The sequence below is a fragment of the Xyrauchen texanus genome, chromosome 18 (assembly GCF_025860055.1).
Source record: "Xyrauchen texanus isolate HMW12.3.18 chromosome 18, RBS_HiC_50CHRs, whole genome shotgun sequence".
NCBI lineage: Eukaryota > Metazoa > Chordata > Actinopteri > Cypriniformes > Catostomidae > Xyrauchen > Xyrauchen texanus.
This window is the reverse complement of record NC_068293.1, coordinates 37,010,120-37,036,754: the sequence shown is the minus strand read 5'-3', so window position 1 is coordinate 37,036,754 and position 26,635 is coordinate 37,010,120. Positions and strand designations below refer to the sequence as shown.

Sequence of the window (26,635 nt, the reverse complement as noted above, 5' to 3'; positions counted from 1 at the left end):
CGCTGGTAAACCCTGTAATCTTGCAAGCGGCATAATACCTGATTTTATCACACTAAAATCATGTAAACCTATATATTGTTTACGATTTGTGGCTATACTTTTGAAACAGTGTGTATTTTAAAGTTTATTCACTGGTCCGATTTACTTCCAATGTAGGTACTTTTTTATTTTTTAACAAATGAGGGAAATTATTTTTGTGGTAATCAACATTATACCACAAATGCTGTTGATTAAGCTTAACTTGTACTGAACCCGGAGCATTCCTTTCAGTGATCGACTCTATTAATACAATTCTCGTTTTAACTGAAATGGGATGAACGCAGTACTTAAACAACAGTTATTTTCCCAAAAAGTTGGCAAAAGTGTCTAAAATCCATAATCAATAAAAATTGCAGCGCAACAAGAAACTGAGTTTTAATTGCCAATATTTGATGGTCAAAAAAAAATAAGGAAAAGCATTGTGAAAAATAAATAATCATAATACCACAAACCACATACATTTCCATCCAGAATAGAATTCTCAGAGGATCCTTTGAGTTGAGAAAAAAGAAGGTAATTTGCTTTTACCCAGTTAACCGGAGTTGTGTGAGAAAAACAAAGACATTCTTAATTCGACAGGATTAAAATCATTAATTACGTAAGTGAAATTTACCCAACCTCCTCAAGGACAACTAGTCCAATCTGAATAGGCCTTATATATCAACTAATCCTCTGTGAAAAAAAGTTTTAGTTCCTCATGGATATTCTTATAGAGGTAATAAGGCAATTCTAGTCTACCTGGTCTATAGGGTCCCGGCAAGGATGGTGACCCTGGTAGGCCAGGCGGTCCAGGAGGACCTGGGTTTCCTGGACGGCCATCATAACCAACACCAGGTGGTCCTGGTGAACCCTGAGGTCCCGGAGGCCCTCTGATTGAGTCTCCTTTAGGCCCCTGGAATAGATGCTCTTGATGAGAACTAAACATCCATATATAGCTGATTACTTCATTTCACATTTAGACACTCCCATTAACCCTTACAGGAAGTCCAGTGTTTCCTGGTGGACCTTGTGGCCCCTGTACAGCTCCAAAAGGTGAGTCATAAAATCCACCACCTGGTTCTCCTTTCTCGCCTTTAAGACCAGTCTCACCGCGCTCTCCCTTCACCTCTTTCTGATGAAACAGACGACACATTTGGCTATACTCTACTGCTATCATATTCAAATTATTGTTTAATCAGATACTTTCATACTGGTTGAAGTACATACTTTGAGGGCGTAGATATCAAAGTTGGAAGCAAAACCTATGACAAAATAGAAAGTATTACATTACTAAATCAAATACCTCAATAAATTTTACACTGCTTTTTGAAATAGATGGTATGGATACCTTAGCATTCAAGAGCAATTTTACCTGGAGTTCCTGGAATCCCAGGGGCTCCCTGGTCTCCTTTCTCCCCTTTTGTAGCTTAAGAAAATAAAACAATGCATTGTTTAAAATTAAAGTTAATGTGAAACTTTATACACAACCCATATTACTCCTTTAATAGGACATATTTCACAGTGAAACAAAATAGTAGAGAAGTAAGGGCGGGATATAACTTTTATGTAGGAACATGCATTAAAAAGGTTAAACCAAAATACAGTTTTGGACATCTCATTTTGTGGTCAAATATTGCTGTGATTAGAATGACTGTAACAACCTACCTGGATACAGCCTTGCAGAATCTTCATATCTCTAGAATGGAAGATGGAAATTACAACTATTGCTGTTGCTTAGAGACATTATGAAGAACATAATCATTGCACTTCAACACACACAGCATATGGAGCAAATTTTTGCCCAATTTCATGCATGAATTACAGTTTATCTGACACAAAAAGCACTTACACCAAATCTGTCCAAGGGCACAGCCGGCCCAGGGGGACCTGGGGGTCCTGGGGGACCAGGTGGACCCTTGAAAAGACACAAGATAACTATGAGGAAGCCATCCACATAACAAATACAGATGGAACAAACTGCTCTTTTTTATTTCTGAGTTAGTGTGTGGTGTACTCACTGGGTAGCTATATCCAGAGCCAGACCCTGAGTCTCCCTTTTCTCCTTTATATCCATTTACACCTGGACGGCCCTACAATCATAGAGTTAAGGTACTAAGTAAAAAAACATACTCCCTAAAATTTGCTATTTTCAGACAAGGAAAATGCCAACCTGCAGCTATGTACTAGATCAGTGGTTCTCATCTAGAGGGTCGAGACCCTCAATAGGTCACAAGTCTGTTCTGATGGGGTCGTGGACAGCAAGGAATAAACAATGATAAATGCAAATAATAAAATGCAACTAACTATTTGACTATTTAGCTATTTAAAATAAATAGCCTTATTTGAAGAGGCCTATTAAAAACTTTTAAAGGGAGGAGAACCCAAGTCTGAGCCCCGGCATGAGGTCCTTTTCCAAATCTGATCCCAATGTGATCCCAATTCTCTCCCCAATCAATTCCAGTCTCTCTCTCCACTATATTATCTGATAAAGGTGAAATATATATATATATATATATATATATATATATATATATATATATATATATACATATACATATACACAGAGTCAGAGCCAGGATAATTTACCCGAGGGGGCATTTTAAATTTCGAAGGGGACACAGATTTGTCACTTTACCCTAAGAAGTAACGCTGCTGAAAATTAAAACTAAAATGTTATCCTCCTAATACATTCGTTGTCGTCTGTAAGGCAGGGCAAGTCATGGCTTTGATAGATATGCACATGCATAAGCTCAATTGAAACATCACCAAACATTCTAAATAAATCATATCTGTTAAAAGGAAAAATGCTTTGACAGTTACAATGTGTATGCTCATTTCATCACTTTCATATTAATGAAGTATTTCAAAATAAGCATGAGGCAAATGTTAATTAAAAAATTAACAGTAACTAAAATTACTAATGAGAGACCATCCTGGTTACTAGGGGTCGCCCTTGGGAGCCCCAAATATCTTTTATCTTTGAGAAAAGGCCAATGGGAATTGGTGAGTGGAATTTGCATGCCACTCCCCCGGACATCCAGGTATAAAAGGAGCTGACTTGCAACCACTCACTCAGGTTTTGTGCTGAGGGTCCAAGACAGGGTCCCGACCATTTCAGTGGGTAGTTCAAGTGTTGTGGCAGGAGGGACACAATGTCTCGTTCATTCCATCAGAGTAAGTAAACTGGATGTTAACTATCTGTCACACACTTGACGTTGTGTCGATGAAGTGACACTAGGAGCCTCAGGACCACGTGAGAGTATTCCGGACTGAACTCCAGGCACGTGTTGCTGACAGAGAACGCCTGCAGGTCCCCTACCATCTTGATGGATGTGAGCTCACTCAGGATGGCAGTCTTCAAGAGATCGCCTTTTACTCAACTGATTCCAGGGCTCAAACGGGGCTACACACAGGCCCTGCAGGACCACAGAGCGATCCCATGAGGGAACGAGGCGCGGTCTGGGAGGGTTCAGCCTCCTCGCGCCTCTAAGGAACCTGATGATCAGGTCATGCTTCCCGAGAGACCTACCGTCAACTGCATTGTGGTGCACCGCCATAGCAACTACCTGGTCTATAGGGTCCCGGCAAGGATGGTGACCCTGGTAGGCCAGGCGGTCCAGGAGGACCTGGGTTTCCTGGACGGCCATCATAACCAAATTTTTGTCGGGCAGTGCAGAGAAGGGTTTGATCCGAAGGCGGGGTCTGTCGATCGCACTCGTTGCCTTCCTCTTACTCCCGCATCTTGCCGTTGATTGTGTGTAGATTGCATCACTGTATTACTATAGTAATATTGTAGTAACTATGTTTTTGTCAGAAAACATAGCTTTAAAGCAGTTAAACATGGTGTTATTACAGTAATATGGTGGTAATATAGTAGTAACCATGGTTAATTTTGTGGTTACAATCATTTTACTACAAAATACCATTGTGAAACTGTGTTTACTGTAGTAAAACCAAGGATATTGTTTCTAAGGAAGGTTAAGTTTAAGATGTTTTAGGGTGTCTGAAGGACTCTAAATAAACACAATAAACACGCTGCAGTGATGCCTATATACAGTATGTTAGTATTTAAATATGGTTGCAAATAATATCTGACACTATTTGCACCAGGGCTGGGGTACAAGAAATATCTGCCAATGTTTGCACTGGTGTATAGAATAGATGCTCTCCATATTTTTGTTATTGATATTAAATGCTTTGAATCCAGTCAAACCTCATGGCATTTTGTTTTGGATTCTAGGTCTTGAAGCAAAACCAGTTGTGAACCACTGCCCTAGACACCAATTTCCTTGAGAACCATGTTACTTACAGGTCTGCCTGGCATTCCAAATTCACCTTTCAAACCAGGAGGTCCATGTGGCCCCTGAATAAATGAGATATAAATAAGAATAAATTAGATATGTTTCCATCAAGTAGAAGCTTGATATAACTTCTCTGTAAACGCTGGATGAGAAATATATATATAAAGAAAGAACAAACTTACTGGAGGACCGACTGGTCCTGGAATCCCTCTCTCCCCCTACAGTGAGTGAAAAACAGCTTAACTTTGATGTACACTATCAGTCTTAAGTTTGGACACACCAGTTCATTTTTAAATAATAGTTATTAAAACTGACACAATTAAAATGGAAGTATTGGAATTATATAGCGAACAAAAACATTAAATCAAAACAATCTTATTTCAGATTCTTCAAAGTAGCAACTCTGTGCCAACATTACAGCTCTGCACACTCTAGACATTCTCTCAACCAGTTTCCTAAGGTTGGTTTGCTTTTTAAACAGTATTGAAGGAGTTCAAATATAGTATAAGAACCCCATTAATATCTGGATCAACTCATGAATTTAAAGAATATATATTATTAAAATTGTACAAGCTTTATAAAGAAAATCATCTGCAATTTTTTAATTGTCCACACAATTCATGGATTACAAGGATTATAGCATTAGCCTTTAGATGAAAGGTTTTGAAAATCATGAGAAACATAAATTATTTTTTTTTCAAACGTTTGACTGGTAGTAAAAAGAAAAGTCTGAAATGACAAAACTGACCAATGTGATATTACCAAATATGGCAAACGCCACCATAAATGCAAAAAAAAAACAATAATAAATTGTCATCAACCTTTATCAGATTTATCGATTTTTCATCGCCTTTGGGAGATGGCACGATATACAGAATCGACGAACAGTGAGACTGTGATGATGAGCAGATACATTTTAAATAGCGACTTGATCCAGCGGAGGATATGTTTTCTGATAAGTAAGTCATTTATTCATCTATGTATTCATTGTTTGCGTACTGTGTGATAATAGGGTACAATGAGGCATAAGGCTCCATGGTTAAATACTCCTTTGATTTGATTTTCTCCCAAAACACTAATAGAACAAGAAATGTTGCACCTTTTTCAGGAGATTTTATTTTGAACAAGCATTATCTTCATGTGTTACTCTTAAAGCATCTTGCTGTCTCAAATGTATTTGCAATATTTAACAAATTATGCCATATAATAATTTCCCTAATATTTAAACAATTTCACACCAAAAATGTTATGCAGTTGGTAATTGTTATATAAATTATATTGTGCACCATGTTGTAAATAAACTACAAAAAAGAAAAGAAATTCCTCACTGTGGCATTCCACATTGATATCCCCATTAGGGGGTGGACCCTAGGTGTGGAATACATCAATACACATGACCATTGACAGTTCCTTGCATACAGCCTTTCTAAAACAAAAGGTGTCATACAAAAGTCAATGTGGGGTTTATGTGAATGAATGGACAGGATTGTTTTCACAATATGTTGTAACAAAGAATCTGGTCTACTAAATCCAGTACTCAAAAATCTTGATTTTCTCAAAAATACAAATGCTCAAATATAGTTGTAGCGACTTTTGCAATTAATTTTGCAATTAATTTATTTCAGCTACTTACCTCATAGTAGCTGAAATAAGCACAAATGTCAGGGCATGTGAAAACATCTCCAAGATCCAAAAAACACCTCAGACTCAAGAGGGCTAATACAAACAAAAATCAGATCAAAAGCCCAGTTGTTGGAAGCTTACTTTATGGCCTGTCAATCCACCACGGTAAAGTGGGTTTCCATCAGGTCCAATAATATGTCCGGGTTCTCCTTTCTCCCCCTGCAAACAAAATAATGATGAAACAGTAAACTGAAGAGGTTTATTACACGTTATATTAAGCTTTGTCTATAGATTGATGCTTACAAACCTTAATGGCATAGCCTGGTGCACCAGGCTCACCTCGATCACCCTTGGGTCCTACTGGGCCCTATTTGAATAAAGAGGAAGTGTGCAAATTTGATTAACTATATTTTTGAATTTTCTGAAGAAAATGTTTGTAATGCTTGCCAATATAAAATATTTATGCTGCTTATAAGACATTATCTTATACCTACCGGGACTCCTGCTTGACCAGAAATACCAGGCCCACCCTGAAAACCACAAATACATTACAACAATGCAATTGGTCTCCTAATCCTATGCACCATCCAAACAGTTGTTTTTCTTTACATTTAGAAGCAGCATTTTCATACCTGAGGTCCTGCTCCTCCAACTCCATCATACTGTATAAAAACATGACAGCCAACAGCTTAGTAGAAACATAAGCCATAATAGGTAAAAAGGTCAAATATATCTGAAGACTTACATTTTCAGAATTTCTATAAATAATTTGTCCAGGAGGTCCAGGTGGGCCGGGTGGACCTGGAAGACTAGTCCCATCTCGACCAGGTTCACCCTAAACAGATGTACACATTGAACAATTATCAAATGAGTCCTTTTACAATTCAGAGTTGAAAAATATTTAATTGATAAATTCAGTGGTATAGAGTAAACTCACTCTGTCTCCTATGTCCCCCTTTGGTCCCTGCAGTCAAATGCAAAACATTGATATCAGCCTCTTACTTATTGGATTCTGGACACTCAGGCCCCTTTTCACACCTGCTACTAACATCAGTCCCGGATGATCTGATTATAAGTGGACAGCACTAAATACAGGTGTAAACAAGTTCTACAGCATTTTGTGATCTGATCACTTAAACCACATTTGGAAGTAGTCAAACATCACATTTGTAGTTTAAATGCTAATGCATCCTGATGCATGCTGACAGCACCGAATGACCGCCTACTCACCTAAAACCCCACCAAAACAAGAGATATAAACTTTGCCAACTTGGTATGGTTTTAAATAAAACCATTTGATCGAAAAAATGTAGAAGACACTGTCACGAACCACGCTCCTCTGCCCCATCCCTGCTTCGTCGCACACACACTCACTCCCTCGACCTCACTCCCTCGCTCCGCCCCCTCGAGCTTTTCACGCTCTTTTTGCTCGCTCGAGCCCTCACGCCCACTTTGCGCCTACTCGCTCACATGCTCGTAGGTTATCTCCCTTCCTCGAGTTTCTCACGCGCTTCAAATCCTCCTGCACATTAGTTTCACCTGCACTCGTCTCATCACCTTTCATTGTTTACACCTGCACCTTCCCCTATAAATACCACAGCACTTCCGTTTCACGGGTGTTGGTTATTGTGTTTAGTTTCCTGTATCTTTGCCCCCGCTAGTCTCGTCTAGTTCTGACCCCCCCGCTAGTCTCGTCTAGTTTTGACCCCCCTTTGATTCGTTACCCCTTAGCTTGCCAGCTCTCTTGTTCCCCTAGCTCCCCTGTTTAGTCCTTCCCGCTACTCTATTCTGATTACCCCGGCTTTGACCCTCGCTTCCCTCGACCATTCTCATTGGATTTGCCCCTTGTTGATACTTTGATTCCCCGGCTTTTGACCCAACGCTTCCCTCGACAACTCTTCACTGGATTTGCCCTTTGTAATTTCGCCTGCACTGCTTTCTTTTAATAAAGCAGTTTCATCCGACATTGTGACTGTCTCATCTTGTGTGTGTGTGTTCGCTACAGACACAAATACAGTGTGTGCAAAAGACCTTATGAAACACCTTTTGTATGCCTGACATTAACATTTAGTGATGTTAATTTGCTTTCAGTAAAAAAATAATATCAATGAATAACTGTAATGAATTAAAGGAATAGTCTAGGAACAGTACTTCTGTTTTCTGCAAAAGAAGGATAGTCATACGAGCTGGAATGACATGAAGGAGAGTAAATTAAGACTAGGAACTTTTATTTTAAGGAACTTTTCCTATGAAGTCCAACATATTCTCTACGCAAGTATGTGAATGCAGATGTGATCCCTTGGCCACTGCATTGTCAATGCGTGGTCCGGTTGTACATGCTTGTGGTAATGGGGTGTGGCCGAGCGACGTCTCTGGAGAGCAAGGCCAAGATAGTGAGTGCGGTGAGGATTGACACCTGTGGAAAATCGCCTCTAACAGCTGTTTTGTGTTTGTAGTGAGAGCGGAGAGGGATTTAAAAGCCAATCAAAGACTGCCAGAGGGAGAGAGAGCCGAGCTTGAACCAGTGAGTGTGCGTGTGCTGAAAAGAAAATATCTGAGTTGATGCTTATAGCTGAAAGCAATCTTTTCTGTTAATATAAGTTTGACGTTGGAGTGTTCACCCGGCTCCTGTTTCCTCTTTACATGACCGAACAAAGCTGTTGCAATACTTAATGTGCGTTCTTGCATTACCGTCGTGGGAACAAACCTCAGTACTTGATGGGGCGACAGAGTTATCTTCAAACGTCTGTGCCATTGAACTGGATGTGTTACTATTCTGGTAAGTTGCTAAGAATATTATGACTTTAACTTACTCTTTTATTGAATATTGTCTTTGAACTGTTGCTCTGCCATAACAGTAGCTGACTTAAAAGAGAAAACTCACCGTAGAATTGAACAGTTCACACTAATCTCCCTATTGCTCAGAAACATTTCAAAATGCATTGACACGTAAAATCGAGCTTGCATAGCCATATGTGTCTGCGTTCACATACTTGCATAGAGTATGTTTCAGCATTAATGTTGATAATTTAAAACATTATTTTAATAAGATTAAAATTCAGGAATACTGTGTTTGGGAGTAACAGTGTGCAGACTAACAGTAATACAGGTGTAAATGGGGCCTCAGAATTTTTATAAATAAAACATACCCGTGGTCCAGGGAAGCCATCCAGCCCTGGGCGGCCATCTATTCCCTGAGGTCCCTCACTGCCTTTCTCACCAGGAAATCCAGGGAAACCAGGCTTACCCTTAAGAACAAATTATATACTTGAAAAATCCCACATATATGATTAAAGTAAATAATGATACCTTTGGATTACAGATTTAATTTTAATTAATAAACAAAACGTCTTACTGTTTGTCCTGGCAAACCAGGAAGTCCCTGAAATTTAAACGTAAAACATTAAATTAACTGCTGAAAATGGAAATTGGACAAACTAAAGATTCAATCAAGAAAACTAACCTGTCTTCCCACAGGTCCTCTGACTCCAGGGACTGAGCCAAAGTTAATTCCAGAGCCTTCCATATCATCCTGAACACATATACACAGCTCAATATTCTATGTATAAATGTGGCCTTTTCCAAAGAAAATTAAAAAAAGAAAATGCGTTGATCTTAATGATGAATACTCACAAAACCAACATGATAGCTTGGGCCAGGAGGACCAGGTGGCCCTGGTGGTCCAACAGGTCCCATTGGTCCTGGAAGACCAGCAAGTCCACTCTCTCCTGGGAGGCCAAGGGAACCAGGGGAACCTTGAGCACCCTTAAAATATAAGGAAAAAGATAAATGAATGAGGGTCTGTGACCCCAAGGAGGTCCACCAATTATTGTTTGATCTCAAACTAACTTAAGTGAAAATTGATATATTAAGTTAAATTCAACAAACCTAAAGAAAAGTTTTCAGTTAAGAAGTTTAAGTTCAGCTTAATGATTCATTGTCCCTTTGTGCATTACACAAACTTACCTTCTCTCCCACAGGTCCAGGCAGGCCCAGCTCACCGGGGTCACCCTGTGGAGCACATAACCAGAGTAATGTCTAAAAATAGCTACCATTACAAGGATCTCAAAATATCTGAATTATACAAGTCCAAATCCATTAAAGCACTATCATAGCAGGCTATATATAGACAGGGTTCCTACACTTTTTGACCAATGAATTTTCATTACTTTTCCATTACCTTTTCAGTCATTTTTGGTTTAGAATGCAATTTGCAGCGATTATGTTGATACATTTCAACTTGCATGTCAAATGCCAATCTTTAAAATGAAAGCTGATGTGTGTAATTATTTTCAATGATAAAATTAATTCTCATTTCACAGCATTATATGCAGTAAACTATAAGCCATTTGCAGACTGATTTCACCTAAAAGTGTAACACTGTCGCACTATTAATACTTTTCTTTGTTTATTTGAGCGGCCCATCCAGATCAACACAGCAAGATTGTCTCAACCAATGGTGTGAGTTTGGGGTGCAACTATCTCTTTTTAAAACCAATGAAAAACGGGGGAGTTTTCTGGAATCTGGTAACCAAGAAAGTTAATGTTCAGAATGGAATACTAGCTTATTATTTATTGAATACTGAATATACTGCAAAAATACTGAATTCAATTCTGTCTGGTGAAGCCAGTGTAGCAGAAATTATACACTTCAGCTTTAATAGATTAAAAATGTATGCTTAAGTGTACAAAAGTCTCCAATAAACCTCAACGAACAGGCTGGTGTAATCACGCTGGCTTGGGAGAAAGTTTTACTCTATAGAAGAAAGATCCAGCCAATAAAGAGTAATGTATATTCACTACAGAACTTTCCTAGACCTTTTAAGATTTGACACATTTCCATGACTTTTCCAGACTTAAATTCCCTTATAACTGACCCCTACCTTTTCTCCTATTAGGCCTGGTGAGCCTGGTTTTCCATCAGTGCCTGGTAGACCTGGTAGTCCCTAAAAAAAAATTCACTTAATTTTTTTTTTTAAATAATACACTTTTTAAAATTATTATGAGCTTCAGATAGGACAGTTAGAGAGGAAACAAGAATCAATATGGAGTATCGAGTGGTGGTATTGGGAAATGGCCCAAGCCAGATTCGAACTTGGGTTGTGCGCACATAAGCGCCACCACTCAACAAATCAGAGCACACACGCAATCTACCAAGTAATGTCTTCGACTAATAAATATTGTATTGCAAAATATATTTTCCAATGTTATACACATGTACCGTATATCTTCAGACTTACCGGTTGACCTGGAGCACCATTTTGCCCAGGAGGGCCAGGAGGGCCAGGAGGACCAAAACCACCAGTGCCCGAAGACCCAAGGCCAGGGGGACCCGGAGGCCCGGGAGGACCAGGTGGGCCAGGCAATGCCTATCAACAAACAGGTAGTGCCTAAATTAGAAATTTTTGGAAACTGACCATTTTAGAATGACAAATAATTTTTACAGTTTATGGTCATATAAATGACTATTTTCCCATTCTCAACATCCAAAGTCATTAATGCTGCACTGTAGTACTCTTGGGATAATTTAAGTAAATCAAATAGTTTCAAAAAAACTTAAATGACTGATTTCCTTGTTTTCAATGTTTGTGACACTGTGAAATAAATATTTCGACATTGTTTGTGTTGGACAGACACATACAGTATATCTGTATTCTTCCAATAGGTTTACCTTTCCTTTTACAGCATGACACCTATAAGTTGACCCTAGAAGTTAATATAGTGTTTGCAGTACCTACCCGCACAATGTCCATATCAAATCCAGATCCCTCCATGTCCACAAATGTCTATAAAAAGAATACAGAGAAAATACCATTTGTGACCTGCTCTATAATTTAGATTCACTTTGACCTAAAAACACATTTTGAGTATTATGCACAATAGTAAAAATGAAAGCAATAGAGATAGGTTACATGAACCAACATTGAACTGATTATATCTCTGTAATGGTTTGAAGTAGAAACATAATTATATAGTTAGAAATCCTTAATTTTCCTTTTTACTCTAGTGCATAAAACTCAAAATGTGTTCCTGAGTCAATGTGAATCAAAATGATGGAGCAGGTCATATTTTTCTAAACCAGATTTTTAAATGTAGACATGGAAGAGGAAAGAGACTACTAAAATGAGTCTAGAAAATGAACTCACAGGCCTATCAGAGCGAGATGGGGGTCCTGGGGGGCCAGGAGGCCCACGGGGTCCTGGCTGGCCTTCACCTCGTTCACCCTAAAATGAAGACATATAGACAAACATGTTGAAAGATGCTAACAAGTCACAGTCTTTGTCAAAACCAAGTAAGCTGCCAGCGTAGTCAGCTGTAGTATTCTACATTCAGAAGAATTGAAACAACATGATATGAATCTAGGAAAAACACAACCTTTTTTATCCTGGAATTCCTCAGCATCATAAATTAACGGAGCAAACATCAACTTCCTACTGAAGGCCAGTCTTTGGACAATAAAATGGTCAAGACATTCTAAACAACCTAATTTAAAGCAAAAAGGGTAATTGGTCAGAAAGGCCCCTCAACATGACCTTCTGAACTTCCACACAGAGTTAAAGCAGACTTTTCTTTGAAAGGTTTCCAAAAGACCATAAGATTTGCACGATTCGAATACTAACATATTTCATCTTAATCCAGGAACATTCTACACAAAGTCACAGTACTTTACTGATTTAACATTCTAAAATGTGAAGAATGCATTTAAATCCACAATTTATGCAATACCTAGGCTTGCTAGGTAATTCTGGCAATTGCTTTGAACTGTGGTAACTTGTATAACTGACAAATTAATGATTATAGCCTGATGTACCTCTTTAAAATGTGTGCAATGTTTTATCCATGTTGTATAACCAAGGAATTAACCAGAATGATTTGTAACCAGGGATCATGTTTTGTTACCTACACATATAAAATCAATGAAAGAATGTCATGTTTAGTATGTAAAGGTTTGCTTGTTTACATAGAGGAAGCTGATGACAACGAATGTCATGCCTCTTGTACCATTTGCAAGATATAAAAGTTAATGATTAAAACATGCACTATTTTCGAGAGGAGATTTAAAAGAATCTGAAACAAAGGACCGTAAAATCATCTGTCGGAAAAGACAGCCCAATTGACCATGTGACTCTGAAAAGTCACTTCTGACTGACGCAGGACACCTTTGGGGAACCAGATCCATGCCATGTGAGGTCCAAGAAAGCTCGGGACTCGAAGTCCAGAGGAAGCCTCTCACTCTCTATGGTCCATGAGAAGGCCTTGCTTCAAAGCCAACCTCATCATTCCTACAGACAATAACTATCCGATCCTACAGTGGTCCAAAACATCGATTGAACGAACTTTCGATCAAGAGCCAAGAACCAAGCAACACAAAGAATGCAAGGAAACACCACAACACGCAAGTACATCTCCAGTATTGTGCTCAAAGTGCTGGTAAATTAGTTAAATACTTTGGGTAATTGTAGTACGCATGTGCTGAACGTGTCCATCTGCACTCAGGGTCAATGGAGCAACGCGGTCGACTGGGTGCAATCCAATCCAGAACGCGGTCAACTGAAGTATACCAGGGCCTTAAGATACCTTTGTAGAGATGTCAATCCAATAAAAAAAAATCTAGTTTAATATTGTCTATTTAATTTATTTAATGTGTTTGATTTATTTTATTTTTTCTATTTGAGTATTGTGTCCTTAGCTTGGAAACATATTGACGCCAGACTCTACTGAAATCAATTGTGAGTCAAGTGTACTGGGTAAATTGCATGAGAATCTCAATTTGTATGAGTTTGTGTTACAAATCGTTCACTTATGAAGGTTCCATTTCAGTTAGAATGCTGCCTTAAAAGGCAGGATAGGAACAGAGCCTTTAGGTGGCATATGCATCGTAAGGATCATCATTAACTCTTTCCATGGATAACCATATTGAATATTGTTTATTTTGAGAAGAAAATAAAGGAAGGAAAAAAGAACCTTACTTTCTCTCCTTTGAGTCCCTCTTTCCCAGGAGTTCCGGGAAAACCAGATGGTCCAACAGGGCCCTTTTACAAATATAGATGTTTAGTCACTTGCATGTTTAGATCACTAACATGATCAATTTAAATGAAAATACAAATAATGCTGGAAAACATCTTAAAAACTGGTTTGCTGGGCTTAGCTGGATATTGTTGGTCTTTCAGCCTTGCCACTGGTCTTAAGCTGGTTTATCTGGTTAGCCAGCTGGTCTCTCAGTCTGACCAACAGACAAGTGTCCAAATCCTTCTTAACCCAGCAAACCAGTTTAGTCTGGTTAAAACTTTTTATAGCATTTACAACCTTAGAGAAAGCAAACTGTTGCCCAATACTGACATTGAAAAAGGTATCATTTCAGAAGTATATTGCCATCCACACATATAACGAAATGTACTTGACCCAGGTCTATTTTATAAGAGGGTTTTATTCTGAAATGCATTACTTAAGAGCACTTACAGCCTTTCCATCTTCACCAGGGTCACCCTATAAAAGCATAAAGGACAGAAAATTAGTTTTGATCAGATATGACCAATGCACAATGCATTATGCATTGTTTCAAGGGCAGAAGCAAATGTGCCTTTGTGTTTGTAATAATGCATATCTTAAACCTGTATTATCATTGTTCTCTAGTTGAAATGGGAAAAAGCATTCATACACCATATTCTATTACTGTCCTAACCCATATAGAGCAAACGCTATAGCACTTATCGCATACTGTATATGGCTTGGCAATAGTGTAAGATTGTTCCTTTTAAAGGGATAGTTCACCCAAAACTGAAAATCATGTCATTATTTACTTACTTGCATATTGTTCCAAACCAGTTAGACTTTATTCCTTCCGTGGAACTTCCGTGGATTCACTGTCATTGCCGTCTTTGTGATCTTTTTTTCCATACAGTGATGTTGAATGGTGACTGAGACTGAACATTTAGCATCTCCAAAATTATTTAACATGTATCTTATTTTGCATTCCACAGAAGAAATAAATTCATACTGGTTTTGAACAACATGAGGGTGAGTAAATAATAAAATAATTTAGATTTTTAGATTAACTACCCCTTTCAGTACAAATTAATTCACTAACAGAAATGGCAAAAAAAACCCAAAAAAAAAACAGGCCATTATTGAACTGTTCAAGCTACTCACTGGCTCTCCTTCAGCTCCAGCAGGTCCTGGTGGCCCTTGTGGTCCAGGTGGTCCTCTTGGTCCTGTCACCTTCTGCACAACAGAACCATCTCCCCTCATCTCTAACTCTGCACTGGGCCCTGGGGGACCGGGAGGCCCTGGAGGCCCAGGGGTGCCACGGTCACCCTTTGGTCCGGGATAACCAAAACCGGGATTGCCCTGAAACCAAAGGACAAAAGACAATTGAGCTTGAGTAAGCCTCATAATCTCAGACAAAACAGGTATATAAAAACAAATTACTGACAAGACACAGTTATTTTCTCTTAAAATAATAGTTCACCCATGAATCATTTACTCAACACATATCCAGTTCCAACCCCATTTTATTTATTTTCTTTTGAAAAACATAAAAGGTAATCTTAAAATTATGAGCTTATATTTTCCATACGGTGTAAGTGGATGGTGATATATAATGCAAAGTTCCAAAAAGCACATTGAAACACCCCTAAAGTTACATAAAAGCAATCCATAAGATTTGTGCATTTGTTTCCAAGTCTTCTGTAGCCATACGATAGCTTTGTGTGAGGATCAGATAGAAATGTATGTCTAGTTTAACTATAAACTTCCTCTCTGCTGTAGCTCTCAAATCTAATTTGTAGTCACATTTTTCAAACTTGCTGCATCACAATCGATTGTGATATACCCAACAACCAATGGTGATTGGTGTCAGTGATGTCAAACCTTGTATGAAGCATTTAAAGGCAGTATTTTTTAACAGAACACAAACGCAAATGGGATTTGGGAGCTCTGGTGGAGGGAAAGAATATCAGTGTATAACAGCATACATTTTGGTCTGATATTCCCTCAAAGCTTTCATATGGCTTCAGAGGTCTTGGATAATAGTATATTATAGGTATAAACCAACATGTACTTTTGTTGTACGGAAAAAAAGAACCTGGGAAATTCTCTCATTTTGTGTTCACAGAAGAAAGAAAATAATATGTGCTTGGAACCACATCAATGGGAGTAAATAGTGACAAAATTTCCATTTGCAGGTGCAAGATATATTTTCTCATTGCAGTTATGCCCAGGTAGAAATATCACAAGAGTATTATCATAACAAACCTTCATTCCTTTTTCTCCAATGGCACCCTGAGAAAACACAGATGACGGAAAATTTCAGGACCCCATCATTGTCTTTAAAGCTTACATTGAATTTTTATTGACAACATTTTAAAAAAAAAATTAAGTTAAAGATGTCAAAACATAAAATAATTGTAACTAAATAAAAACTCAATAGAATAGTAAATACATTAACATTTGTGTATTTAAAAGGGATTGTTCACCCAAAAATGAAAATTATCTCATCATTTAGTCACCCTCATTCCATCCCAGATGTGTATGACTTTTTTCTTATGTAGAACACAAATGAAGATTTTGAGAAGAATATTTCAGCTCTAAAGTTCTTCACAATGCAAGTGAATGGGTGCCAACATTTTGAAGCTCCAAAATCCATATAAAGGGAGCATAAAAGTAATCTATATGACTCCAGTGGTTAAAGCCATATCTTCAGAGGTGATATAATAGGTGTGGGTGAGAAACAGTTCAAATTTTAAGTCACTTTTTATCACAAATTCTCCTCTCTTCCCAGTAGCGGGTGATATGCAAGAAGAATGTGAATCATCAAAAACAGTAGAAGAAGAATTGGAAAGTGAAAGTGGATTGGAGATTGACTGAGCATGGAGGAAAATTTATAGTAAAAATAAAAGACTTACGGTACATATTGCTATGTTTCTCACCCACACCTATCATATCGCTTCAGGGTATATGGATTTAATCACCAGAGCCGTCTGGAGTACTTTTATGCTGCCCTTATTTGGATTTTTGAGCATCAAACTTTGGCACCCATTTACTTGCATTGTATGGACCTACAGAGCTGAGAAATTCTTCTCAAAATCTTCATTTGTGTTCAGCAGAAGAAAGAAAGTCAAACACGTCTAGGATGAAATGAGGGTGACTAAATTATGAGATTATTTTCATTTTTGGGGAGCTAAACTTTTAAGATTATTTTAGCTTTGTAATGTGGCTAAGTATAAAACCGATAGTTCTGAATGCTGAGTAGTTAATATACAGTAATATACCAGCCAAGCCAATATCCATAATATAGCAACATTACGAAAGACAATATATTGTCTAGCAAAAGGTTGGAACTTAATGATTTATTTTTATTTTTTAAGAAAATGATGTTAAACTGAAAATATTTGTATTATGCAACTGGTTTATTAAAACAATAAAGGGCTTGAGGCTGTGCTTTACTGTGACTATAGATAGGCCTGAAGGAGTAGCCCTATATCTGTGACAATATTCACAACATACATTAGCACCGCATCTCACAGCTTATTGATTCATTTTGATACAGAGATGTAATAAAAAAATAAAATAAATTGAATCTCTCAGTTAGCTTCACTGTATTCAACACACCTCCTCTCCTTTTGAACCACCACCAGACACAGATCCAGATCCTGAATCGCCCTTCGGCCCCGTAGGGCCCCTGTCGCCTTTGGCACCCTTCTCTCCTCTGTCTCCTTTATCTCCTTTATCACTTGCTCCAATAGAACCTGTAAATTTCAATATAAAATATTAAGATAAGAAATCCAGCAGCACTGTTGCAACCTATCAAGAACATGTCCAGATAATTTTTCACTCACAATAATATTTTGGACAATGAAAATTATCGTATTTTATGACCATTATGATTTTTCAAGACATGCTTTTCATTAATTTAAATTAAGCGCAAACCCAAACCACATTCTTAAAATGCAAAAACAACTAATTCACATTAATGTGAAAAAACTTATTTAAATTTAAATTATTTATAATTTATAGTAGTATTTGTTGTGCTGCTTTGAATTTGTGATTTAAATAATTATTGTTTTACAGTATTTGAAATGTAATCACAGCAATGACGCCATATGAACCAAAGGTTTGGCGGGAATCACCATAGGAGCCTGAGGTTTGCAGAAAGTAATCATCTGCACCTAATATTTATCAGGACTTATAAATTGAGCTAGTTTAAAGGAAAATAAATCCTTTGTCTTTTTTCCTCCCAATGTCTTCCTAATCTACTTTTTCTTTGTAAAGCTGCTTTGGAACAATGTGCTGACAATAATTTATTTTTTTTATAAACCATATTCATTGCTAAATAAATAAAACTAAATATAAATAATTTGAATAACTGTATTAATTTAAGCCATCTATTACAAAGATCCCTTAAAATAATAATTTTACACTTTCTCACACCAGAAGAGGGAGCCAAATATCACTGAGCCTCCTTTACTTTCATGGACACACTTAGCTTCCATAAAGCCAGTCAAGTCTATCAGGCATGTATCTAAAATACATTTTTCTTCTTCATCTTCTAGTAAACTTCATGACTAGGTAACAGGACTGACAAATAGCATCACCATGACTAAATCTCATATTTAGTTTTCAATATATACCCTGCTGAAAAAACTTCTTAGATCAGCATGAATTTGCATGCATGTACAGACTGGTTTAGTAAACCAGTACTAACAGACTGCTGCTGGTCAAGATGTTGGACCAGTATAGCCATGCTTGTCTTTCCATAAGGGTAAACTTATCATGCAAACTAAATGTGTTTCCTTTCATGAACAATGAATTTGCCAATATGATCGATGTGAATTCATAAATTAACCACCAAAAACACGTTAAAAAAAAGAGCCACTTAGCTTTGAATGGTGCAATAAATACTAATGATGAGCTGTGCTATCACACTGGTTAGAGACAGACAGACCAGTCCATATCAGACATTGAACAGAGAATGCTCACCTGTCAGTTTGCTGGTCACCGGCGGCTGCGGGAGAGGCCGAGAGGAGGGAGGTGTCGGCTGCAAATGATACATATTATTACAATTTCACATACGTAAATCAACATGAAATCAAACTGCAATTTACAAAAGAATATTACGTTTTAGAATTTTATGTCAGTCTTTATCTTGTTTTCCGGGGGGGGTGTTGGGACGTAAACATACTTAAATATTCCAGGTTCAATATTTATTAAGTTCACTCGATAGCATGGCATCATGTTGATTGCCGCAAATAAATTATTTTATCTTATCCTACCTTTTGTTTAAAATAAGCAAAAATCAAAGTTACAGTGAGGCACTGGGGCCAGATTTTGGAGGGTTTTAAGGCAGAAATGTGAACCTTTTAATTTCATAAAAGCACTTACATTAATTCTTCTGTTAAAACCTGTGGATTATTTAAACTGTAAAGTTGTTAAATAGTAGTTTTAGGGTTTACGGTGTTACACTGTTATAGCAACAAAGTTGTACAATTGCATATACCTTTACACAGAATAGGTTAGTTTAAGCGAGATTATCACACTAAAATCATGTTAACGTGCATCTTAACGCTATACATTTGAAACAGTGTGTATTTTAATGTTTACAGATTGGCCCCTTCCATTGTAAGTGCCTCACAGTAACGCAGGCTTTTGCTTGTATTAAAGAAAAGGAAAGTTCAAGTCTAAATTAATTTATGTGATAATCAACATTATGCCACAAATCTTGTCAACTGAGCTTAACTTGTATTGAACCCCGAATATTTTCACAAGATTAATTTACCTGATAAGCAAACCTGCGCAATACATTTTCAAGTAAGATTTTGCTCTCATATGTTTTTAAGCATAAACAAGTGAAAAACAAGTGAAAAAAAATCTCCCAGTGCCACAAGACAAAATACACTTATATGCAAAATACATTCTCTGAAAACAGCTTATGTAGTTTTGCTTATCAGGTACATTTATCTTGTTTAAGGATGTTTAGGTATTTCTACTTTAAAAGAAGATTAGCCATTTGAGAACAGGGGTTTTATAGTGTAGCATAGAAGAACCATGATAAACCACTGTATATTACTTGCAAACCTGTTTGGACAAAGTTTAATTTCATTTTACTGCTTGTGTACAAATGCAAACACTTTCTGTGACCATCTTAAACAACCACAGAATGTTTACACAATTTTCTTCAGGCTCTCAAATGGGAGTTCAAAGAACCGTGACAACGGTTGCATGGTTCTGGATATGTATCCTCGCATATCGCAGCCAGACAACTGGGAAAGAGATACATACAGGGGCCCCAAAAAGTATTTGGACTCTTAAGTCTTATGTTTGTATGTCATTGCATCACATACACAACAACAAACCAACTTTTATCAGAAAGTACTTTTCTTTGAATTAACTTTACTCAACTGGTCCCAATATGGTTTTGAGTGGTTATATGAAGACAGTTTCCTCAAGTTCACACAGTTATCCAAGCAAAGTAATGACAGTTGTAGTTGATCCTATTAACTATAGACATGTTACGACAACCAGAAAGTGTCTAAATACTTTTTATCTTCATTTTGGTCTAATTGAAAATTAACAAGCTCCTCTTTGCGAAATGTGCTTCTTGAAAAGTGTTTGTGCTCTATTTCTTTTGAGATAAACAGCACTTGCTTTGATATTTTTTTTTTTTATAATTCAAAGACATTCATACATTTTTAAGTGTGGCTTAAGTGGTCAGATACTTTTTGGGGTCAATATAGCTAACAACTGTCAAAGCCTTCTTACAGAAGAGCTGAACGAGTAAAGCACAGACACAAAGAGGGCCTGACCTTGCACTCAGCGTAACATAACACTGCTGAAAAAAGACCCAGCTGATGTAATACCAGGCATCAGGTTCTGAGACTCTCTGATCCTCAGATTTCATGCAGGGATTGAGAAAAAGGAGTGATCTGATGGCCACCGTAAGAGGATGCTGACAGTGTGTATTTCTGTATAAAGACAACGTTCCACTTGTAGAATGCATGCGGTGGGTCCCGTGGTCTAAAGATAGTGGACAGGGGTGGGCAGGTGGGGGGGTTGCATGACTAGACAAGGAGGTACTGCTAAACATCTGCCATCACTACCACTGCTGAGCAGATAGAAGAATGTCAACCACCACTCGCTGATAGACAGCTCTCTGCACTTCCTTACTGAACTTGAACACTGTGAGTTATAGTGGAGAGAGTGATAAGACACAGATGGATATTTCCGTACATGTTGAATGAGGAGGCCATTCTTTTCTGCATATGTTTTTGCACCGTGGTCTTCCATGAGAGCAATTTGGATCCTTTAATGGAATGTAATGATTTATTTTAAGATATATATGGAGCTGGTACACTTCAGTGACCTTGTTATATAGTGGAAGCAAAGCTTATAGATCATTGACATTAATGATATGTCCGAAGTGATGAAAATAAGAAATCCTTTTAAAACTTAGGCATCATTTATGGGTGGGACAGGTGGGACATGTCCTTACTACCTTTTGACTATGCTAGTAGTTCCCCGCACTTTTAAAATTAGCTTTTGTCAGGTAAGTGTCTAATGCAGAAGGAAAACCTCTAGTTGTTGAGCATTTGGTTTATGTGTGTTATAATAAGTTGCATAAGAGCGCTTTATTATTTTTAATGTTGAGTGCTTATTGTGGCTGTTATCAGTGGCGTTGAGTGATAGCAGGCGGCAATGTTCTCTCAAGCATTCAGAAGTACACTCTATACTCACTTGCACTCCTGTCCAGTTAAATCACAAAACAAAATGCAAACAGATGTGCCCCTGCTCATGATATACAGTACATTCACTAAGATACAGATGCAATCTTTGTTTATTAAATGAAAAAGTTGTATTAAGGCAGATTAGAACCCGGAAATCCTTGTACTGGAGGCGAAAACATGTGACCAATCAGTAATTCTGACTGAAGACTTATTACTGATCCATGTGTTTATTCAGTGACTAACAAAATCCCATTACTGAGAGTTGTAGATGGACAGATCAAGTTATCAAATTACTTAAGCGAAATAATTATAGGAGCTCTTGAAATGGTCATCAAGAAACAGTAAAAGATTATTTCAATATCTGATGAATGAATGTTTATGAGTTTTGCCATTTAGGGACAAACTGTCCATACTACTTTTCCAATTTTAAATCACACATGTCAAGTTCATAGTATTTTAGTCCATGTTGGATTCATACATTATTGAAAAAAACAAATGATAAAAAAATCTAATCAAATAATTTTATTGCTTTTAAAATGTGGTGTAACCATCAAGAAAAAGGTATTAAAATACTTTGAAATACACATGAGTGTTCACAACTTAATAATTCCTTTTACTTAGTTTTTTCATTTATTTTTTTTTTTGTCACGAATAAGCCTGAACAAAAAGTGTCATGGGATATTTTTAAAAACTTTACACACAGCCATAAGTGCCTAATGGGCTCCTCTCTGTGTTATTTATTTATTTAGATATTCATGCATGTTGGTTACACTACATGACCTTGATTTGGTGGACAAGTTTTTTTAAAATATTAATAACATTTAAAAACAAAATTGGTTATTTTTTGTATTATTGTTTTTTTTTTAATAAATAATAATAAAATATTACAAACTGCTTATGACAACATTTCTTTTTTATTATTTAATTAACTTTTATTTCTTTTCTTTTCTTTTTTTTTTTACTTTCTCCAGTTACACCACTTTGAAGCCCAGAACAAAAATCTAAATTAATTTGAAAACACATGCTCATCATAGTAGGGCTGTTTTCATGGCAATTGTTTTGAAATGCAATTTTGAGTGTTTTTTGAAAAACTTACTTGAATAAATTTGAGAAAGAAAATGAGTGTTACATCATAGGAACCCCCAATAGTATTGGGACACTTTTGGACACTCATGTCTGAATTAAATTGTATAGATAATAAAATAACAAACCATGTGGTATCTGCAAATAAAATAAGATTTTAGTTCTTTTAGTAATTTTGCCATTATTTTTAACAAAGTGGTGTCAAGGTGATTTTTAGTGGATGTAAGAAGTCTGTTTACACAGGTGGACTAATAGAATAATAATAATAATAACCAAATATTCGTTTTTTATTTAAATTCTGAACAATACATAGAGTATATTGTTTTTATAATTTCAAACCTGTAACAAACCTCTTTTTTGTGAAATGTTTTCCTTGAAAATTGTACAATGTGTCCATTGTATATATGAGGCGCTAGCTTCCCCGAGCATCATTAATGATTATTACATTTTCATTTAGTCATTAAGCAGAGACTTTTATCCAAAGCGACTAACAAATGAGGAACATAGCAAGCAAGAAAGTTATTAGAAATAGCATAAATAAAAATGAGATGAATAAAACCTGCTTGAGTATATAAGACATACTAACATTCATTTTTCTTGACTTGAAGTAAAACTTGTGTTAACCACAATCACAAGACTTCTTTTCCCCCCTCTAGATATAATAATCTCATAAAATTAGATTACACAAAGAGGCCTACACACGAGTGAGTCATGCAACACATTTTGCAAGAATGCATGCCCACCAGGTGCCCTTGCCTCAAATGCACTGTCAAACATCTGATGAGAGTTGGATTGACTGTGAAACAAGGGTGGAAATTATCCAAGGGGAGAATGTGCCACCCATAAAACATTGATTTCTTGCTTGGAAAAAGGGAAGTTCACTTTATAGCATGTTGGAAAATGCTGTCTGTTTTCTATGCACGGCATGTTAAAACATGTTGCATTCTGTAAAGGAGAATAAAAGCTGTCAAATTTAAAATTACCAGGTTAAATAGAAGGGGAAAATAGAATTGGCACCTATGTGCTTGGCACCAGCTGTTTAAAAGATTTTAAAACAAATGTAACAGTTATAAATACTTGCAAGTGAAAGGCAAGTGGCTGCTCAGAAGTAGCAATGTTAAACAGTCAAATAGTAAGACATACAGTACATGTAAATTTAATTAAATTCCTTTTTAAGGAATTAAAAAGTGCCCTAAACGTTCTCAAATTACAAAATAACTCTCTCTTTAAACAAAAAGCAGACTCTTGATTCAGAGGATCTGTGCAGTCCACACATAAGAGCCACCTGGTTTCTTCCCATTGTAATTAGCTCTGGCAAGCTCAGACATAGACCTTGCACATCAGGAGCAATTTCCACATGGCTTATTTCTGAACTAGTAACACAAGATATGGGAAGATGGGCTTTAACATCTGAGACTGCTCCGGAGATAACAGTGCTCATCCAGGACTTTCCCTCAAAAGATGAGAAAGTGAACAGTAACAAACCTCCCAAAACTCACCGACTGCTGCTCTCTAAATAGCCCGGAACCACAGGATTGTCATTGGATGCTGGTTTGAGTGAGGTGATTTATTGGATTGTAGCAATTTACTAGTGAGTGTTCAGGTTAACATGGTTACCAAGGCCAAAATAAGAAACACAGAGAAACATTCTGAGCAAAATTATGTTAATACCTGGATTGATTGTTGTCCATCCTTGTCACCACTTCCAACATAATCACCCGATCCCTGCAGAGGGGAGAAATACATGAATTCCTTTTGACTGTTAACAATGAGAAAGGGTCAAACCATTACAATGTTATCTATACACCTAGAGGGCATGTTCAGGTCATACATCATATTGATGGGCTTTATCCTGTGGAAAAACTAACTGGAGGCAGCAATTCTTTTTTTAGAAATGAACGGAAGTACATTCCAAACACACAGAGTGATGGTAATCGGACAACAGGCACTCTAGTAACTTTAATGGAAAAGAGAAAATGTTGTCATCATTTACTCTCCTTCACATTGTTCCATAACTGTATATATTGTTTTCTTTCATGAAAACAAAAGATGTACGAGCTGCTTTTTTCCATGTAACATATGTGGATGGTGATTTATCTGGCTAAACTCCAATAAGCTCAATGAAAGAATCATAAAAGCAGGCAGCACAACAATGTTCTATATTCCAGGTCTTGTGAAGCCATACAAAGCCACACCACATGGCTTCAGATGACTTAAAATACAGATCATATGAACTACTTTTATCATCATTTTATAGTGTTTTATTGGCATGGTGATAAAAATCACCATCCACTTTCATTGTTTGGGAAATAGCTCTGGTATTCTGCCTATGATCTCATTTTGTGTTTCACACAGGACAGTAAGACAATTGGGAATAGAATGACATGAGTAAATGATGACCCATTTTTTCATATTTAGGTGAACTGTTCCATTAACGTCTAAAATCCCTGGTATAGTCTTTTATCTCCACGAGAACCAAAATCACAGCAAATCAAAGAAGAGCCACTGATGAAACCGTCTAAATCCCAAAATGTCTGCTAGGTGTTGAATTCCTCATACACTGGTCTCATTATAAATGTATCCACAAAAATGTCTTAATAAGGTTGAGCATCAAAACTATACAAACTTTAAAGCATTCCTTTAGAAAAAGAATCCACTTGTTTCATGATGTGGGCTATGAAAAAACATTACAGTTCTTATTAGTTGTCACATCTCACAGAGTCCAATTTCAATATGTTGCAGTTGTCATTCTTTGGATTAATCATCCATTTTACTGAACCTTTGAACCTACAATAAGTGTTTGTAGCCAATGGTCTCCAACTCATTTGAGAAAATCAGATGTAAAGTGACAGCTATTTTTTTTTTTTTAGCTATTTATTATTTAATTATTAGTTCAGAGCTGCTTTTGGCAAGCTGTTGAGATGCAAAGCTGTGGTGAGACACATATGATACCTCATTTAGCCATTACACATGAGTGAAAGTGATTATTTAACTCTTTAGAGAGTTTATGTGCTTTAAGTCATACCTCATCTGAGTCATCCTCATCTTCCTCACAGTGATGTTCAGCCGCCCTAGGGTCTTTCAACACCCTAAGATCACCGATGACACCCTAGTAGACACACACAGGTTGGTAAGCTTGTTTCTGATGGGCATGCCAGGTGTGATGTATACAGTATACTGTATCTATGTCAGCAAAGACTATCAAAAGAGGGGCATAACAAATTCTGAAATTCCTGTAAAATTTTACATTTTTGCTTTTTACTAAAATTTTTATGTTGTTACATTGAAAAAGGCAAAATAGAAGCATCCTCACTAGTGGTCTCACACCATGTCTACACCTGATTATAATCAATGATGCTGTCTACACTGAAAGCGGCCACTGCAATGCATCCATTACGGAAACAGTAAAAGGGTGTCCCGTTCCACTTTGCGCTGCACGCACTGGCGCTACTACTGCCAAAAACAAATATAATTGGTTTAGAACATTCGTACTGACAAGTCAAGTATAGACAACCCCAAGCCATTGTGTTGAATCAATAGACGCGCCCGGTGTAGACAGTGTTTTAGACTTTTGGACCCCACTGTAGCTATCTGTCTCTTTGTGGGATTTCCATTTTATGGTTTTCGGAATAATAACAACGCATATGGAAACATTCTGTCTGTTATCCACCAAGCAACACTCATTCATTTCCACTTCAATACCCAAAGACACACAAAGACATCTGCTTAATACTGTTTGTTATAATCATCAAGTTTATCTCCATTTCAGACCCCTTTGGTTGGGGTTACAGGAATTTGTCGCTGTTAAGATATGGCAGGACTTCCCCTCTAATGTCTCAGTGAATGCACTGTGCTAAGGTCAAAGGTTAAGGAGCAGAATGCAGCCAAGGA

General features: G+C 37.1%; 1 protein-coding gene across 5 annotated transcripts in view; it reads right to left on the bottom strand.

Moving 5' to 3' along the window:
- LOC127658677 (collagen alpha-1(XVIII) chain-like) overlaps window positions 1–26,635 on the bottom strand; it is a 115,140-nt gene that overhangs the window by 9,313 nt on the left and 79,192 nt on the right. For all 5 annotated transcript variants that reach the window (XM_052148089.1, XM_052148086.1, XM_052148087.1 and 2 more), the window contains 32 exons: window positions 25,770–25,853; window positions 24,416–24,469; window positions 18,921–18,978; window positions 17,553–17,689; window positions 16,197–16,223; window positions 15,093–15,290; window positions 14,403–14,429; window positions 13,913–13,975; window positions 12,089–12,166; window positions 11,681–11,728; window positions 11,183–11,311; window positions 10,826–10,888; window positions 9,909–9,953; window positions 9,576–9,707; window positions 9,406–9,474; window positions 9,298–9,324; window positions 9,092–9,190; window positions 6,880–6,906; window positions 6,688–6,777; window positions 6,575–6,604; window positions 6,437–6,472; window positions 6,250–6,309; window positions 6,084–6,161; window positions 4,502–4,537; window positions 4,328–4,381; window positions 2,037–2,108; window positions 1,868–1,933; window positions 1,684–1,714; window positions 1,391–1,444; window positions 1,246–1,280; window positions 1,019–1,150; window positions 778–931 (listed from right to left, as the gene is read on the bottom strand). In XM_052148089.1, coding sequence (XP_052004049.1) covers window positions 778–931; window positions 1,019–1,150; window positions 1,246–1,280; window positions 1,391–1,444; window positions 1,684–1,714; window positions 1,868–1,933; window positions 2,037–2,108; window positions 4,328–4,381; window positions 4,502–4,537; window positions 6,084–6,161; window positions 6,250–6,309; window positions 6,437–6,472; window positions 6,575–6,604; window positions 6,688–6,777; window positions 6,880–6,906; window positions 9,092–9,190; window positions 9,298–9,324; window positions 9,406–9,474; window positions 9,576–9,707; window positions 9,909–9,953; window positions 10,826–10,888; window positions 11,183–11,311; window positions 11,681–11,728; window positions 12,089–12,166; window positions 13,913–13,975; window positions 14,403–14,429; window positions 15,093–15,290; window positions 16,197–16,223; window positions 17,553–17,689; window positions 18,921–18,978; window positions 24,416–24,469; window positions 25,770–25,853 — 2,293 coding nt within the window. The remainder of the gene's footprint in view (window positions 1–777; window positions 932–1,018; window positions 1,151–1,245; window positions 1,281–1,390; window positions 1,445–1,683; window positions 1,715–1,867; window positions 1,934–2,036; window positions 2,109–4,327; window positions 4,382–4,501; window positions 4,538–6,083; window positions 6,162–6,249; window positions 6,310–6,436; window positions 6,473–6,574; window positions 6,605–6,687; window positions 6,778–6,879; window positions 6,907–9,091; window positions 9,191–9,297; window positions 9,325–9,405; window positions 9,475–9,575; window positions 9,708–9,908; window positions 9,954–10,825; window positions 10,889–11,182; window positions 11,312–11,680; window positions 11,729–12,088; window positions 12,167–13,912; window positions 13,976–14,402; window positions 14,430–15,092; window positions 15,291–16,196; window positions 16,224–17,552; window positions 17,690–18,920; window positions 18,979–24,415; window positions 24,470–25,769; window positions 25,854–26,635) is intronic.